This window comes from Musca domestica, unplaced genomic scaffold (assembly GCF_030504385.1).
Source record: "Musca domestica strain aabys unplaced genomic scaffold, Musca_domestica.polishedcontigs.V.1.1 69, whole genome shotgun sequence".
NCBI lineage: Eukaryota > Metazoa > Arthropoda > Insecta > Diptera > Muscidae > Musca > Musca domestica.
Genome location: NW_026712380.1, coordinates 42,876 through 62,033, shown reverse-complemented (window position 1 = coordinate 62,033; position 19,158 = coordinate 42,876). Strand labels below are relative to the sequence as shown.

General features: G+C 35.0%; 2 protein-coding genes across 3 annotated transcripts in view; one reads left to right on the top strand and one right to left on the bottom strand.

Moving 5' to 3' along the window:
- LOC131805969 (N-glycosylase/DNA lyase-like) overlaps positions 1-19,158 on the top strand; it is a 29,804-nt gene that overhangs the window by 2,244 nt on the left and 8,402 nt on the right. The window lies entirely within an intron of this gene.
- On the bottom strand, positions 20-18,682 carry LOC101890180 (period circadian protein). 2 transcript variants are annotated; one of them, XM_005177483.4, is made up of 13 exons: positions 18,556-18,682; positions 9,083-9,328; positions 3,897-3,980; positions 3,664-3,824; positions 3,404-3,600; positions 2,921-3,341; positions 2,508-2,864; positions 1,078-2,444; positions 851-1,009; positions 681-779; positions 479-619; positions 259-412; positions 20-180 (listed from the first exon to the last, which is right to left on the bottom strand). In XM_005177483.4, exons 2-12 carry the CDS (start codon positions 9,172-9,174, stop codon positions 350-352), a joined length of 3,141 nt encoding a protein of 1,046 aa, XP_005177540.2. In that variant the 5' UTR covers positions 9,175-9,328; positions 18,556-18,682; the 3' UTR covers positions 20-180; positions 259-349. The 2 variants fall into 2 exon arrangements, with proteins under 2 accessions (XP_005177540.2, XP_005177539.2); XM_005177482.4 differs by having other exon boundaries at positions 259-418; positions 18,556-18,680.

Here is a 19,158-nt window from a genome sequence, read left to right as displayed (position 1 = left end):
TAAGTAAAATTAAAATATTCTTTATTTTATCTTTAGTTCTTTTCTCTTAAATACAAATAAGGTATCCTTTCATTCTTAATTACATATCTATTGTATTACAAAATAGCCAACTGTTAACAAAATAGTATATAGTAGAAAACTGCTATAACTAAATGTGTCCACAAAGTGTTTTTTTGAAAACTGCAAGTAAAAATGAAATAAAAAGAAAAAACGTTTATGAAATATAGAAATATAGTACGAAGTGCTTAGGGAACCTACTGCATTCCATCTATGCTGATTTGTACTTGAGCGACCATCCAAAATGCTTGTGACGAGAAAAAAAATATCCATATCACGAATATCTTATAATTTACAGTCCACCGCCGTGTTGTGTTTCATCCTCCTCGGCATCTTCCATTATTTTCTCTTCAGTCTGTACCTTTTTCAAAGTAGAATAGATCAATTTTGGGAATTACTGGTGTTTTTAAGTAAAACTTACCTTAAATTTTCGTGCCTCTTTGCTGTTGTCGTTCTCCTGGGGACTATCTGAGCCGTCAGTTGTTTTAATAAATGACGAATAAAACGATGAAAAGCTGGAACCGTCCATATCATCACTATTACCATTACTATCGGTGTTGGGCTGTAAAAAATTAGATACGATCCTTAAACATATTTTTTAAATGTGTAAGTTTCAAAATTACCTTAAGAGTGTTTTCGTTGTGCTGATCAGAAACATAATCACCCATGACAGAGACAATGGGAGAACCAGCAATTCCCTTTTTAGAAGAATCCGATGGAGCCTATTCGAAAACAAAATAATATGAACAGTGTAAATAACCCCATAACAATATCTCTTCTAATCTAAACCTACCATATTTGATCCTGGCTCGGCTTTTACCGAAGTGGCCTGGGACGATGGTCGCTGCAATTGCACGGGTGTTATTGAATGAAAAGCTCCCTGTTGTTGCTGCTGATGTGGCTGTTGTTGTTGAGGTTTAGAACTATTTGGGGCCACCATTAAATTTTGATTCTAACAAAAAAGACAAAGGATTTAATTTTACAATTATCCATCAAGAGATATATCCATCTTTCTCTTACCGTTCGAAAATCTACTGCTGCTCCCACGCTTCTCTCTGGGGCCATGCTCAAATTGCTGGTCACATTTGAAAATGAAACCGGCTGGTACATCATAGCTGCTGCAGGATGTGTATAGAACAAAGGCGGATGTGGATACATAACGCCTGTCATATACTGAAGGGGTAATGTTTGATTTGAAGTACTTGGCATGTCGGCGGGATTACGTTTAGCTTGAACAGCTGCTGCAGCAGCGGCTGCGGTAGGACCAGGGGCAGGAATATAATAAATAGTGGGAAACATACTGTGCGGAGGAGTGAAACTGTTTTGGGCTATGGGCGATGTATGTGTGGTATGAGTGGAGAGTCCCACCGAAAACGGAGGCCATAAATTTACACTGCGAGTATAATTCAGACCAGTCGTATAGGGAATTCTCAATGCAGAACTGTCCAGTGTTGTTTGACGATTATTGAATACTTTGTTGTTGGTATTAGTGTTACAGGGTTGTTGTGCAACATTGTGATGTTCGACAAAATCGCGCTGCATCTCCAAAAGATTGGTATGCTGTTGTTTGGGTCGATTTGCTTCACCCTCCCAAGAATGGCAACCCACCCGTTTTATACCATGACCCGGTCCGCTATACTCCATGGTTTTATCGGAAGATTTCTTATTCTTCTCACCACATCCTCGACCCCTAGACTCCCTATGCTTCTTCAGCATGAATTTTTCCATTTCATCATTGTGTTTCTTCAGTAATGATTCAGTAAGCGTGACGAGAGGTGCACTGCCGGAGGAAGTACCCGTGCCAGTATTACTGGTATTTGTAACACTGCCCATGTTCAGATTACTGCCCGAAGTACAATTTCTCGAAGATCCACTGCCTCCACTATCCTCAAAACATTGCATTGGACTGAGATTGCTTCCGGTATTGGCCGGAGTACTGTAGGATTGTTCCATTTTAATGGGATCCGTTTCTACGGGTGCTGTAACAGGCTTGCTGTTAAAAAAACGTTGCAAATTTTCATTGTAATTCAATTGATTGTACGATGGCGGAGTCTCAATGGAACTTTTACTGTCATAGTAATCATGGTGTGGTGAAATTTCACCCAACATAACCGAGTCACGTTCGGAAACGGTTAGTTCATTTTCATTTGGTAGCTCTAATTTGAGATCTTGACGGGCCACTTCATTCATCAGGGGTTCCATAAAAGACGCCAATGCCTGACAACGTCGAGAAACTTCCTGTTTGACAGTATCGCTGGGACGGGAAATAGTTTCGGATAAAAGTTTAAGAATATCCTCTTTTATGCGTGATATGCGCTGCATTGCCTCCTCGGAGAGTTTGGGTTTGTTGGATGGTGGTGGATCAAAGACATTTAGATTTTTGGGACCTGAAATAAGCAATGAAGATATGCTTTAGGAAAGCTCCTAGGCATAATAGTGTTTTAACTTACCCTGAAAGACGCGATGGTGTCCAATGACAAATTCCAATTTTCTTGACCATGGATTTACAAAGCTGGTCCACTCTGTATCCAAGAGAACATAGCAGCCATTTTGCACAAGGAATCTATAGGGTTTGCTACAAAATGAAGCACCGGCCGTTTGACCTTTCTTCATAACAGTCTCGTAGATTTCCTTTAAGACAGTGAGATCTTCATGATGATAAAAGTCCAATATGGAGCGACCAATAAGGTCCTGGGGCAAATAACCCAATGCAGAAACAGCTCCACTATCTACTGTTGAAATAATACCAGTCTTTGTGTGACGTATTGCAAATTTAGGCGTTTTTCGGGATAGCAATTCATCGCATACTGAAAAATAGGAAAATTAGAGAAAACTGTGGAAAGTTCCGGTTCTTTTGAGATACCTTTGTAAGCACTTTTTATGGGTGTGGCACATATTACCAATAGCATATTTGTGCCACTGGGCAAGGAATTGTCTGACCTTGCCTCTTCGGGAGCTTCACGAAAGGTCAGACCCAAACGGAATGGCTCATAATTCACCGAACGTCCAATAACGCCATAACCACCCGATTTGAGGCCACGATAACGCCTCAGCATTACACAGCACGAGCTGCGGGCATCTTTGGGTATACTGCTCCTCGATTCGGCAATGGGAATGCCCGTAGTTATCTGGCTGGCAAATGTGGCACGATCTTTGGGATGTACAAAATCAATAAATGAACGTCCCAGCCACATATCTCTGGGGAAACCAAGTACATCTGTAATACTGGGTGTGGTATACAAAACAATGCCATCATGCATTGATATAACGCAACAGAAACTGTCCTGGAAAATAATGGCAAAACATTAGGCGATGTCCTTGTTTTTTATTTCTCTCATTGAGTTACCTCTTTAAGTTTTTCAGTTTTTCCCGAAGATTCCAATTTACCGGGGGCCGATTCGCAAGTCTTCTCAGATTTAACACCCTGATTGGTGGTTGCCGACAATGGCGATGGTATGGGCGACTGAAGGGACTTTTCTATTTTGGGTTCATTGTTTTCCTTTTCCAAATTCTCTTTATTCTCTTTTTGTCGATTACCTTGAGCTATGGATGATAAAAGAGGTATATTTTAAATATCAAACATGCTTTATTTCGTTTACCACCTACTCATTGTAATATCATTGAGATCGATTTCTTCATCGGCCTTTGTTTCATTTGTTTTGGCCACATCTTCTTGTGAGTCCAGGGCATTCGTCACGGTTGAGGAACACTTTTGCTTCTTCTTTTTCCTGCCCTTGTCCTTACCCCTTTTGGTAATGTGAATTTCACTTTGTGTATTAATGGAGAAAAAATTACAATTAGTTTCAGAATAATATGGAAATGGGAATTTAAGTTTTAACCTGCTGGTCTGTGTTGATGGTTTGCCGACATAACCGCTGCTACCCGATGAATGACTGCCACTTAGGCGAGATTTTGAACTGCCACTGAAAATATAAATTGAAGGAAATATTAACATTGGGTTTATCAAAGTGATAATAATGTTTAAATAAGGCAAGCTTCAGAACAGAATTTTGTACTGAACTATTTTTGATTTAAACATAATTGCAATGAAACTAATTCCGAATATGATTGTTAAAAATTGAATTATTATTATCATAAATATTTTTACAGGGTGAGATAAAAATTCTGCAACAAAGTCAAATGCCATAATTTTTACATTTTTTTATTTTTATTGAATGGAAGCAAAAATGTCGGAAATAGCATCAAATTTTAGAATAAGTTTAGATTTGTTCGAATTGGTCACCTTTGGCACGAATTATGGCCTTCAAACGGCCAATGAAACCGTCACACGTAGCTCAGCGGTATTTTGGCCCATTCTCGGCGAAGCACTTTGGTATTTTTAGTGCCAACCTTGCTTTCCAAAATACTTCAAACACAATAGTCCAACGAATTGGTATCCGGAGATTTTGGAGGCCATTGTGCGTTGGAAATGAAGCGAGGAACACCATTTTGTAACCATTCTTAGGTGGCGCGTGCTGAGTGCGATGGTGCTGAGTCCTGTTGGAATGTCCATACACCCTCCAAAATATTTTCACGATAATATTCGGCCGGCGATAATATTTCACCGGCTGTTATGGCGGCCCACAACATCACTATGGCCGGTGCGAACAAGCGAATCAACTCTTTAGCTCTTTTGAGTATATTTTCTTTCCTTTGTGGTGTAAGTTCTTCCACTTTTTGGAATTGCAATGGATTTATCCCCAGTTCATTTTTCAATATTTGCCAATGGAATATTGCGATTTGTTCAGCTCACGAGCCATTTCGCGGGTTTTGATCAGGTCGCTTCTTTAGTTTTCGAACCATTTCTTCTGTTTTCCTCCGTCCAGCGATGGTAAGAGACACAAAAGATTTATTCACATTCAAATGCTGGAGTGCTCTAACGATAGCAACTTATGGTTGTCCAGCCAAATATAAAGCAATCACACTGTCACGCTTGAATTCCATCACGAATAACTTTTTTTCTGGAGAATTCTCATCAAAATGGTTTTGTATGCTTGTAAACAATGTAATGATAATTTTAACAGCTGTCGGACGAGTGGCTTAGAAATGACAACTGTCTGAAGTTAGTTTCAGTTTTTTCATCTCATCCTTTATTTATAGTCTCACCACAAGGTGGTCAGGGTATTATGTCTTTGTACAATTGTTTGTAACAGACAAAAGGAAACGAGATAGACCCATAGTTTCTTTTGATAATCTGCATTTGTAATTTAAATATAAATACCATATATTCTACCAATTTGCCTTTTATTGTGCACCAAAAGTGAAATATCAGCCCAAATAGTATGGAATTTATTCATATATGATCAAATTAAGCCTGGAAATAAGTTTTGATCGAAATCGGTTCAGATATAGTTATAGCTCCCATATATATTGTTCATCCGATTTGATATTTTTGTCCTCCGCAGCCGTAATATGCACTCTGTGACAACGATATTTAGGTATATATATCAAATACTGCACAGAAATACATTCCCCAAATTTTATCGAGATCGGTTCAGATTTGGATAGAGCTCCCATATATATCTTTGCCCGATTTTCCTTTTATTGTGTACCAAACATGTAATATTAGCCCAAATGGGATGGAATTTGGCATTTACCACCAAATTGAGCACAGAAATTCAAATTTGGAATGTCAAATCGGTTCAGATATAGCTATGGCTCCCATATATATTGTTCATCCGATTTGTTATATTTTTTTTATATGTTATATGAAGCTCTACCAAATATGCAAAGGGGTGTAGGGTATCTTTCGTTACTGGTTTTATAGGTAATTTTAATATTTTTTTACAATTTTTATTGCTTTTTTATTATTATAATTATTGTTAATATTTTTATTATTAATATTATTTTTATTACTATTATAACTATAAATACCGTTATTGTTTTCAACATTACTGTCTAACATAACAATGTTTATTATTAATAAATTTTATATATATTTTTTTAATTATTATCATCAATTTTAATTATTATTGCTACCATTTTAGTTATTATAATTATTATTATTAAGTTTATTCTTTTTATTATTAATGTTTTATAAATTATTGCCTATCTTATACAAATGTTTTTTATTTATATTTATTAACCACACCCCATCAATTCCTCATAATTATCGTAACTGTGAGAAATATTTTTCATAACAAACTTTTCCAGAATATGAGGTGTGATTATATATTTTTAGAACTTTATTAAAAACCACCTCCACTATGTGATTTCTGTCTATTTTTGTTGAATATTTGCAAAAAAATCACAAATTCAATAATTTCGTATTAGCTGTGATATTTGTTTTAAGAGGTTATTACCAAGCCAGCAAAAATAAATACCACCTTTTCTCAGAATAAAAATTTATTTCGTTTTGTACAGTTTATGAAACATTTTGGCATCTTTCGGTCATTTCATTCCAGCTCAAATTTCCATTCAATAAGAAAAGACATGTGTCCGCAAAATTATGAAGATTGAATATTTTCTTAGAAGTATATATTTTATTCTTTATTAGTAAAAACATAAGACTGCTTGTTATTTATTAATTATAGATACATATGTCAAAACACGCGTATAAGATTATATAAAATGTCGAAGGTTTGACATTTTTACAGAAGATTCTAGACGAAGAAGAGTTTTCCTCTAAAGGTTATAGACCCAAGAGTTTTATGCTGATAGGGCCATTTTCAAACCAAATATGTTAAATTATCTTTTTATTTCGGGAAGACAAATTTCAATCGATAACTTAAAATGGGGTTTTTTCGAAACAGGGGATATGACGCTTTTTAATAAAATGAGCGATGAGCTTCCAAGCTATAAAAATGGAAAATTAATTTAATAATTCATTACTTGGCTTCTAAAAGCCGGTTCAAGCCAGAGCGTCTAAATGTATGCTTCAAAATTTGCTAAATATAAATATGGAAAGTCACTTTACACCTCACTGAAGTAATTTGTAGTATGAGCATAAGTGAGAATTGTCCAAATGACTTTTGGCGAGAAACTACTTTTCCAGTTGCTAAGATATTAAAACCATCTATGTTCACGCCTATCCTACATCAATCGTCTTCGGATATGAGTGCATAAGATTGCTGCCCATCAGCTCTCTTATGAAAAAATAATTGTAGATCTCGAGGTCCTAAAATAACTAGTACACTTAATAGCAGTTGTCTGGGGAACTCTTTTTGTTTCGGATGACCAATACTTTGTTTAGGGTCTGATCATAATTTTTTGGCAACATCAAACTTCGCTTCTGTAGACGTGTTTATATTTCTTTTCCTTTCGAGGATGTCGAGGAAGAATGTAATTTTTCCTCAACAAGTTTTTTTTTCACTAGAGGGTCTGGTCTTCTGGTACTTGATATGAGACCAAATATCCCGAGTTCTCTATCAGAATTAAAAAAGGAAAAAAAGCAGCAGAATACCCTCCACCATCTGGAAGGAACTTAAAAATTAAAAAACAAAAAAAAAAAAAAAAAAATATCGGCATATGTTTATACGGAGGCTATACGAAGACATGGACCTGGATGAGCAACGGGAGGTACCGTTATATGGGGGCTACACGAAAACGTGGACCGACATGGTCGGCGAACTTAACTTGCCTATTGGCAAAATACACATGCTTTTTTTAGCCTTCATAAAAAAATTAATAATCTACAAGCCACATTTTTATACCCTCCACCATACTATGGAAGGTATATTAACTTTGTCATTCCGTTTGTAACTCCTCGAAATAATCATGTCAGACCCAACAAAGTATATATACATTCTTGATCAGCGTAAAATTCTAAGTCGATTTAGCGATGTCCGTCTGTCTGTCTGTCTGTTGTAATCACGCTATCTGCTATCTGAAATAGAAGGCTAACATTTTGCACACATGTAAATAAATGGGCCATGTAGGTCCACGTTTTCATATAGCTCCCATATAACGGTACCTCCCGATATTCGGTATTTTGATTATTTTAGCGACATTATTTGGTATTTGAACTTTTTCAAATTTGGTATTTGAAGTTCGAAACGGATACTACAGCCTAAGACGGAAAATTGTCTGTGCAGGTCCAGCCCCCATATAACGGTACCTCCCTATATTCGATATTTTGATGATTTTAGCGACATAATTAACCGGAATTGTTTCAAATTTGGTATTTGAAGTTCGTAATTTATACTACAGCCTATGATAGAAAATAGTCTGTGCAGGTCCACGTCTCCATATAGCCCCCATATAAAGGTACCTCCCAATATTCGGTATTTTGATGATTTTAGCGTCATTATTCACCAGAATCATTTGAAATTACGTATTTAGAGTTCATAATGAGAACTTCAGTCTGTGACAGGTCTTCTCACAGCTCCGATATAACAGTACCTCCCTATATACGATATTTTGATGATTTTAGCTACATTATTGACCGTTTAATTCAAGTTTCGAATTTGAATATGGTAATGGCTTATGACAAACCATGCATATGTAGGTCCACGTCGTATACACTACAATATAACTACTATCTTCGGTATTTTTAACCTCGTGACAGAATTTTTTTAGGATTTTATTTTTTGAAAATTTCTAAATTCGTTCCAAATGGTGGAGGGTATTCAAAGTTCGGCCCGGCCTTGTTTTATTTTAGTTAGAAGTAGAGCTGGTTTATTTGGGAAGCATACATGAATAGAAAATGCTACAAAGGTGATGTCACCCAAGCGGAAAGAAGACCCATGTATATCCGATGAGAAACCCGCCCTGTGGTTCCTTTCCATTGTGTTCACCCAGTCACAAAGAAAGACTTACAAAAAAATCGCTCAAATTCAAGCAAAGAGTAAAATTTTCTTGAATTGGGCCCCTATTTTTTATGTCGCTCAAGTAGGAGCGACCAGGTTTTGCTCGTTTTAATGTGTGAGCAAAATTCTCTCGAAATCGTATCAACTTCTTTTGGAATGAGTTTTCAGGCTTTAAAGTGGAATTATTCTCTCCATTTTTTATTGTTTACAATTAGTTTTTTTCTTATTAAATTTGAGTTCATATTGGTATAATTTATAATAGTAATATTGTTACATACCTTCTTTGGGATTGACTGTTACTGCAGCTGTTTGAATAGGCAGAATCCGATACCTTTGTATTATGTGTGGATTCCGTAGATTCACCTTCCATTTTTTATTTGTTTTTGTTTATTGTGCACTTTTAGTTTTGTTTCGAAAACACTTCTTTAAAATCTTTGCTGTTTTTTATTGTTATTTAAATAATTTCAGATTTTTTGTTTGTTTTGGGATTCCACTTTTCAAATAATACACGTTATTTCATTTTCCTAGCGAAGAGTATTAATAAAAATAATTAGCACATACATATAATTTTTTTTCTATATTAATTTATTGTTTGTTTTGGGATTTGACTTTTTCAAATATTATTAATAAATTTAATTAATACACACACGCATATTTTTATTGTTCTATTTCCATTCAGTTGTCCGTTACTTTTTTTATTTATTTATTTATTGCAACAAATTATTTTTCAATTCAATGTATCCGCTGAGCATTAAAGTCTGCACTGAACGATGCTTGGCAAAACAATTTGACTATATCTGACGTGCATCCCTTATGGGATCACGTGTCAGTGGCAGTGTTTGAACTAGCACATGTTCTACTGGGATGTTTGCGTCTGCATGATTACGTACTGTGTCGGTACCACCCACCCACCCAACAACTCATCCACATCCATGCCATAATACAGAGGAGGAATAAACACAAAAAATTACCATTGCCATCGTCACCGTTCAAACCATCTTCGTCGCCAGCACGACAGTGGACAATGTGCCAGGCCAGCTGTATTCGAGCAACAGATACACGGCATACGGCATGTGGTGTTATGGAATACAAAAGGTAGCAGCATCACCAACATCGGCAAGCGGTAGTACGTACCTTTGTTTGGTATTGGTTTTGATTCTTCCAGAAAATGCGAAACGTTTCTGTTTTGATATTCATATCCGTTTTATGTACATACATACATACACACATGTATGTATGAATGTTACTGTGAGACTTTCATGAATCATTTATGACCCCATTTTGAATTCTTTACCCACATTAAAATGAGTTATGTTTATTATTATTATTGCAAAAGGAACATTTTCTTTGTGGATTATTTAGTGTGTTTAGGGATCTCTGTTATGTTATCAATTGTTGAATGAAAAGGGTGACAGTTCTGAAAAATGGTATGCTCATTACTTGGGTATACAGAGGCTATATAGCATTATATATTATTCAAGAAAATGAGGATTTTAGACCTTTCGTCCCTTTTAAGGAACATCGTTACAATCAATCAATCTAGAGATTTTAGTCTACCCACACTTTTCGGTGCCCAACCAAAAAGTTCAACATTTTCCGAAAAATATACATATCTCTTGTAAAGCATGGGGAGTACCTGATATAGTTCAAACTTGGTATATTTCATATAAGTTTTATTTGTCGAAAATGCAAAGTATCGAGCCATCCCTTCGAACTCTATCTTTCCTAGAGGATTACATCAGTGTACGATTTTCTTTAGACTTTGGAATATTGGAAATTTGATAACTCCTCCACAAAAGCAAAGTTGTCCAAAAAATGATTCGATAAAAATGAAAGGGCGTACGTTAAAATAATTGTATCAGATGCGTTTATATTCCGGAAATAAATTGCAACATAACATCAATTTTGGTAAAATCAATAAGAGGAAATAATGAAGGCAGGTCGTCGTGAAATTATGGTTTTCGTTTGGATCACGCATCATAGGAGACTTGAGCGCAATACTGAAGCAGAACTTCCTTGCAAGATTACATAATATATCTTCTTTGATACATCTGCATATCTTCTTCAAAAGCCCTTACAGAACATATATGAAGCGATAAAGAACTCTCTTAAGTTCTAGTTTGTTAACATCATAGATTTTCTATGAATAGATTTAAATATCTGCTGGATAAAAATGAAGATCTTTTAAAAGATCGACAGTCTCCCATAGACAAAGTCAAAAGATCTCCTATGAGAAGATCTCAAACCTATCTGTGGGAAGATCTTAAACTTCTAAAGGAAGATTAAAATATCTCAAAATATTAAGAACTCCGACTTTTCGCCTTCTATGAGATTTAAAGTTCTGCTAGGTGAAATGTTGTAGCCTCTGTGGGGGAGATATTATGATTAACAAAAATATTGGGATGTGTGAAATTTGAAGATAATCGGGTGCTCATTTCGCATATCATGATATGATTATTTAAAATTTTGACCCATTGTGTGGGAGGTACCAGAGAGGGTGATATATTTATTTCACCAGATCTTGCGCTAATAGAGGTAGAAGAAATGTAGAAGTGTGAAAGAAATCGAATGAGCTTAGTGGTTGTTGAAAATTTTGACCCGTAGTTACCACAAGGAGTGGTCCATCCTATCCTTTTTTCATAACAGATCTTGCGTTTGTGGAAATATTGGGATATGTGAATTTTAAAGAAAATCTGATACTTATTTGGGATGCTAGATCTTGTATTGGTACAAATATTGAAATGTGGGAATTTTAAGTCAATCCGAATCTTACATCACATTTTATAAGAGTTATAATTATTTAAAATTTTGACCCTTCGTGAAGGAGGTACTTGATGGAGTGGGCCGGTATTTAAACTTTCGCATCTGACCTAGCACTGATAAAAATATTAGGGTTTTTGAACGACATTGCGTGATCGTTTCTTTTTCTATAGGCAAGTTATTTTCTGCGAAAATGTTGATCTTTTTTGAGGGAGGTACCAGAAAAATTGGACCGATTTGATAATAATATTACGATGTACCAAGTTTGGATCAAAACGGATACTCCCTTCGAGAGTTATCGTGTGCACCAGCCAGTCAGACACCCAGACGGACTCCAAAGAGACCGGGTGTCCAAAACCGTTATATCAATGAAGCACGTTTTGGCCTTATCAAATTTTGGCCTCTGTAGCCATAAAATGAAATTTGTTGAAAACGTGCTATAATTGAATGCTATATACCATGTTTTCATTGGAATTTTCCCTTTTTTCCATTTTCCTATACAGCACGAGAGAACTGTGAAAATTACTTTGGTCTATACACAAATTCTCAAAATGATGTCTTTCTGGTTTTCTAGATTTGGTGAAAATTCGAACTCGTAAAATCGTACCTTAGATGAGGTACTTATTTACGCCGTTCAATATGTTACCTATTTATCCATAATTTTAATTTTTTTTATTTTAGAAAAATGCTATCATTTCTTGGATAGAGAGCGAATCACGTACCTTCTGAAATTGGTTTTTATAGTATTTTCTTACCGATATTATAATCATGTATTTCATCACGTATTTGTTTTATACGACACTTGCACAAATACCTACATTTGCATTATGTTCGTCCTTACAGGTGACAAACACCTATCGCAGACGTTTTCCCAAGTATTCACAACGCATTTGCGTGGCTACGTGCACGCATCAGGGTTGCCAATTTGCAATTTTTCATTGGAAATGAATAGAAATTTTTACTGGCAGCAAAGTGTCTTCTTTTCCAGTTTCTTGCATCTTCTGACTTTGAAGAGAGACCGATATTGGGTGTATCATTCGACAGAAGCTACTAAGAGTATTTATCAATACCAAGGTGTGTTCAAAAAGCTGTTATTGTAATGCTTTTTTGATTCGTTCAAATAGTTCGTATTAGGCTCAAAATTCACAATTTGTTCAGTTTGACCAAATTTTTTAATCAAAACCACATACATCGTACTAAATTTTCAGTATTTCGAATGTTTTACTTTTTTCGAAAAAAAATCGGAATCCATGTTTTTTGTTCAAAATTAGTCAAGGTCTTCATATGTCAACCCTAGGAACCAAATAATGACCCAAAATTTAATTTTCAGAATTTCAGCTATATCCCTTCACTCAATACCAAATATTGGCAACATTAAGTACGCATATCTAAAACAATATACATCTCTCCATTCTAGACACCAACAGTTCACACAATATACAACTTCGCGGTTTTAGCTCTATCCCTTACCCCAATAAAAATACAGCGTTCAGTGATCCTAATACCAAATTTCAAGCCCCTATCTGTTCACCCAATACCAAATTGTACCAAATATAGTCCCATTTAGTACTTTCGTGCACAAACCTACCACCAAAAAAATTTCAAGAATCCAGCATCATCCGTTCACCCTAAACCAAAATGTTCCAAATTTAGTACCATTAGTACACATTTCCAAAACCACCTTCATATATCAAACTTACTTTCCAAACTTGATTCTCATACCAAAATACCGAATTACCAAATTTCAGGTTGTAAGAACTATCTGTTCGCCTCTTTATCACAAACCTATCACCAACAGGGACCCCAACACAAAATTTTCAAATTCCAGCTTCATCCGGTCACACTAAACCAAAATGTTCAAAAATGTAGTACCATTTAGTACAACTCGCACAAGTAGTACACATTTCCAGAACCACCTTCATATCCTAAACTTGCTTTCCAATCTTGATTCTCATACCAAATTTAAAGTTGCTAGGTCTATCCCTTCACACAATACCAAATGGTACCATTTAAGAAGTTTAGTACCATTTTAGAACTTTTCGTAACCTGAAAGTTCGAATTTCCAAAAACTCTTTGCTACATCTCTACAGCACTCCATCAGTCAATCAATCCAAATTGCAAAGCTCATTCCGTTTGTCCAACACAAAGTATTTAATTTTTAGTACAATTTAGTACTTTTCGTACCCTTTCAGTACGAATTTCCCAAAATCACATTAACCACATGCAAAATTTCAAGATTCTAGCTTCAGCCGTAGCTCCTGGGCGTAGATGAATCAGCCAGTAGTATAAAAAGAGTAATGGATGAATCAATTGTTTTAAGCCCTTTATTCATGTTTCACATAAAGCGATTTGGTAACTGTGCGATTTGGCAACCCTGCCACACATTGCACCGCAATGTTAAAACAATAGCCGGTTAAAGCTTTTCTCTGTTTTTGTGTGCCATTCACGTGCATTGAACATATGTTTGCTGACTGCGGAACTGCAGTCAATGTTACGACGATAAGCAATATTAAAAAAGTACATGTCTAGCTAGTGGTAGCTCGCTCTCGTTGGTCGTCAACAAGTCGCAATGTGCGTTTCGGCAAAACCAAAGCTCGAAAATAAACATTCGACAAAACAAACTACAATCTAGACATTGTTCCAACTAGTTGTGTTTTCGTGTAAAGATTGAGAGAGTGGCAAAGGAGAACACCATGTCAGATTGGCCCTGTCAGCTGGAAAACTTAACACTAATTTCTCGTCTTTACAAAGCTATCTATTGCTCTCTTGTGTTGTGCATTTTAACGGCATTTTTAAATGTCATTGCTGTGTTGACTGGCTACACATGTTTTATGTTCTCAATACATGTGACTTTGTAGTATTGTTTTGCTTGTTGGCCTCATAATCATTTTCTGAGTAATCTGGAGATCGATGACTGTTGGAGCGTGATATAGTATGTATGTACGTAGTATTCTGATAAAGAATATAGTAAAGAATGAGAAAATGCTAAATACAAGGTTATCAAATACAGTTGGCGGAATCATTAGTTTAAAATTATCTTGTATATGATTTTGAGACAGAGTAAGAATTTTGGAAGGGTCTATCCCATTGGGTGTGTTCAAACCATAAAAAGTCTTCTATTCATAAAACGTTCTCCAAACGTCCATTAATTAAAGGTGTTTTATCTACAATACATCTTCGATCAAATAATGTTTTTGAAGAAGATCTTTTATCAGAAAGACATTTTATCCCTAAAAGGTGTCTTATCTATAGAAGTACATTCAAGTCAAAGGACATATTTCATCGGTGGACGGTTTATTCATAAGTCGCATATCGCTGATAGTAGAGGGTATACTTTTCATATTGGGCCCTCTTTAGGTCTTTATCCAGATATGGTTGTTTTCATCGAAAGTACCCCATTGGTCCACTATTCCCAGAAATTCATCAACCTTATAAGGTGTTTTATAGACAAAAAGTCTCCTAAACATAATACGTTTTCTAACCGAAGAACATCTTCTATCCAAATAAGGTACATTATAAAAGTATGAATTCCTATTCGTAGAAGATTTTCTATAGATGTCTCCTATACATAAAAGGCTTTATACTCATCGAATCCATAGAAGATCTATATATAGGTATTTTTTTCATAGAAGCTTTTTTATCCATGGGAATTGTTATATTCATAAAAAATCGTATGGCTGTAGGATGTTTTTAATACATAAAAGTTTTTCAGTCATAAAAGGGACCCATAAAACCTATAGAAGGTCTTCTTCATGGAAAGTTTTTTATACATAAAAAGAGGATCATCTATCCATAGGTCTTCTCTGGGAGGTTTTATACCCATACAAGGTTATATATCTATAGATGCTCTTATCCGTAAAAGTTATCTTATCTACAGAAGGTTTTCTGTACGTAGGAGGCTTTCTTTTCACTGACTTACTCCATCCAAAAAAAGTTTTTCTACAAATAGAAAGTCTTCTATCAATCGAAGGCTTTATGTTCATAGGTCATCTTCTATCCAAAGAAAGCCAGCAGTTCCATCGATAAACAGACTTCTGGTGATAGAAGGTCACCTATTTGTAGAAGATTTTCCATCCATTGAAACGCGAACTGTCATCTCCCACATTGGATTTTAAACGTTCGACTATATTCTATTCGGATTCGGAGTTTTAACATTTCGAATATGTACCTATTCCCAAAATGTTGGATTCGACTACATTTTATTTTTTAGACAAACAGAAATGCTATTATATCCCCCAAGATAAGTTGGAGGACATATTAATTTTCTCACTCCCTTTGAAAATGTAAAATTCTGTGACGATTAAGTTATATCAGTCCGCAGTCTGTTTGCAGAAATCACGTTAGAGCTGGCAATTAGATTATTGAAATTTTGTACAGGCATAGATAGTGCCATAGAACGGTATCATATAACTACATGGAGAGATATAAAGAGGTTTTGATATTCTCGGATGTCTTTGCCAAAACAATTAGTTGTTATTTGGCGTTTTTGGTTGTCGGAGGATATTAACCAGTCTCTATTTTTCGGTTCGACCAATTTGAAATTCGAAGTCCTTAGAGTGTGAGTCAAATAGCACCAAATTGATGTTGCTGTGAACTATGAGGTAGGGGGTGATCGTGTACAAAATCAAAGTAGAAAAAACTTGTAAAAAGCAGTAAGTTCAGCCGGGCCGAACTTAAGGTACCCCCCCACCATTTGGAACAAATTTGGAAATCTTCAAATAAATAAAGACTAAAATCCGATAAAAAATCCGTTAAAATCTTAAAAATACCGAATATAGAGAGATACCGTACAGAAGCATTTTTTGTCATAGGCCATTACTATATTTAAATACGAAACTTCCGGTGAATAATGCCGCAAAAACACCAAAATTCCGAATATACCGATCAGGGACTAAACGAAGATCTGGACACGCATAGACAATCTTTTGTCATAGACTGCAGTACCTATTACAAACTGCAAATACGAAATATCAAAAAATTTTGGTATAATTTGACGTAACTGAGGCCTTGTTTTTATAACCTCCACCATAGTATGGAGGGTATATTAAGTTTGTCATTCCGTTCCGTGTAACACCTCGAAATATACATCTTAGACCCCAAAAAGTATATATATTCTTGATTAGCATACAATTCTATGTCGATTTTGCGATATCCGTCCGTCTTTTCGTTTATCCGTCTGTGGAAATCACTCTAGCTTCTGAACGAATTGAGGTAGATTGATAAAATTTTACTAAATGTATGTTATGTCTGCAGGACTTTTGGTACGATATCGTATATCACCCATATAATGGAACCTCCCGATATTCGGTATTTTGATGATTTGTGCCACTTTTTTTGAAGCATTTGTCTAGAAATCGGTATTTGTAGGTTATAATGCGTTCTAGCTCCTGTGGCGAAACATTGTAGGTCCACATTTTGGTATAGCCCCCATACAAGGGAACCTCCCGATATTCGGTACTTTGAAGATTTGTGCCACATTTTTTCATGGATATGTCTAAAGATTGGTATTTGTAGTTCGTAATGGGTTCTAGCTCCGGTGGCGGAACATAGTATATATAGGTCCATGTTTTGGTATAGCCCCCATATAACGGTATCTCCCAATATTCTCCCAGTGAAATTGGTATTTGTAGGTCATAATGGTTCTAGCTCCGGTGGCGAAGCATAGTATATAAAAGTCCGCGTTTTGGTATACACCCCATATAACGGTACCTCCCGATATTCGGTATTTTGATGAATTTTTTCAAAAATTTTCCATGGATTTGTCTATAAATTAGTATTTGTAGGTCATAATGGGTCCACGTTTTTGTACAGATCCATATAACAGTACCCCCCGATTTTCGGTACTTTGATGATTTTTCTCACGGATTTGTCTAAAAATTGGTATTTGTAGTTCATAATGGGTTCTAGCTCCGGTGGCGGAACATAGTCTATGTAGGTACATATAACGATTTGGTAGAAAACAATCCTTGAAGTATAAAATTGTCAATAGAGGTTTCCGTTTTAGTATGGCCCCATATAAAAGTTTAACAGCATTATCCAAACGGTCTTACTAGTATTTGTAGTTTAAAGTGGAACACGTTTGAATTCAGATACTTTTATATAAAAATGTTTTCTTTACCCAATGGTGGAGGATATTAAAAGTTCGGCCCGGGCGAACTTAATGTTTTTTTTTTTTTGTTAGGCGTTAGCCATAATTCTCGGCATATTTCCCAAAGGAAGAGTTTTAAATTCGTTAATTGAATTTCGAAATAAGTGCCACTTTCTGTGTTTGTTTTCTCTTTCTTCAACAGAATATTGTCTATGCACGTCAACAATTTCTTATAAATTTCCTCTAAAATTATTCCATTTCCATTGTGTCTTTTTTAAAGGAAAATTTTTAAAAATAACTTGTCGTTTTGGTGTAGCCCAAATTAATTGCAATTCTGGGATTAATAAATATTTTTAATAGAACCCATGTTCTTTTAATAAATTTTTGTTTGTTGCTTCAATATTTCTTAAAATTTGACCCATTGTTATGGGTTATGTTCCATTGGTTTGGAATATGTGACAGGTCAAATTTAGTAACGCTATTATTACTGAGTTAAGTTTCCTTCTTTCACTTTTTTAATTAAGTTCAACATATAATACCAAGTTTCAAAATCAAGTTTCTTTGTCTTTCTCCGGCATTCATATTTTGTTAATATATTTATTTAATTCGACTCTAAGTGAAATGTATTCGAAAGTTTTAATGCCGCATAAACATTTGAATTAAAATATTTTTATTCATTCATTATTTTTTTTTATTTTTACTGTGTAACGTATTTTTTTGTTTATCTCGTGCATTGCAATGGAAAGCTTTTTTATGAACTTTTTTCAAAACGCAGTTAATTTATGTAAAACAAAATTATGACAGTGGGATTTGCACATAAACACAATTTAAATTAACTCTTTATATTTATAAATTTAATTTTTTTTCTATTTTTAAAATAAAAAACAATAATCAACAATTTACTTTATCTGTGCTTATTTTCATATAAGTTATTATTTTATTTATTTTCAAAATCATATACACAAATTATAGATTAAAATTTGTGTTTATGTATTTTCTTTGCATGTATTTTTTACTATTTTTTTGGTTTGCTTTGAATTTTGTAGTTTTTATTTAAATTTTATCTGAGATCGTTTCGTATTGAGGTCTTCACTCCGACAAATTCGCACGTAAACTGATTGACTGACAGTGAATAATGCATAGAATAAATTGTAACTAAATGTTCGGTAAAAGCTTTAATAGAACGTGTGTGTGTGTGTGTGTAGTTGTTGTTGATGTTGTATGTGCGCTGCCCCCTGTTTGAGTGTATGAAAATGTGGAAACTGGCAGAGGGACGCAACAGGGAAAAGTATGGACACCATTCTCAAGAATAACAATGAGAGAAGTATTGAATGAAACGGTTAGTCGCCGGTATAAGTGGAATTTTTAATATCTTACGGATCTTAAAAAAAAATACGTGGGTTTGGAACTCAAAATGTAAGGGAGTGTGGATTAATATCAAAACACCCAGATTTGGCCCTTTGGCTATTATAATAAAAAAACTGGTTAATGATTTGGGTAGATTTT

Bases quoted from the DNA above. Each gene is read 5' to 3' on its own strand.
- LOC101890180 (XM_005177482.4), bottom strand. From the start codon at position 9,174: ATGGAAGGTGAATCTACGGAATCCACACATAATACAAAGGTATCGGAT. The intron at 3,342-3,403 runs GTAACTCAATGA...ATTATTTTCCAG, and splicing joins AAACTGAAAAACTTAAAGAG to GACAGTTTCTGTTGCGTTAT. The intron at 2,865-2,920 runs GTATCTCAAAAG...CCTATTTTTCAG, and splicing joins CATAAAAAGTGCTTACAAAG to TATGCGATGAATTGCTATCC.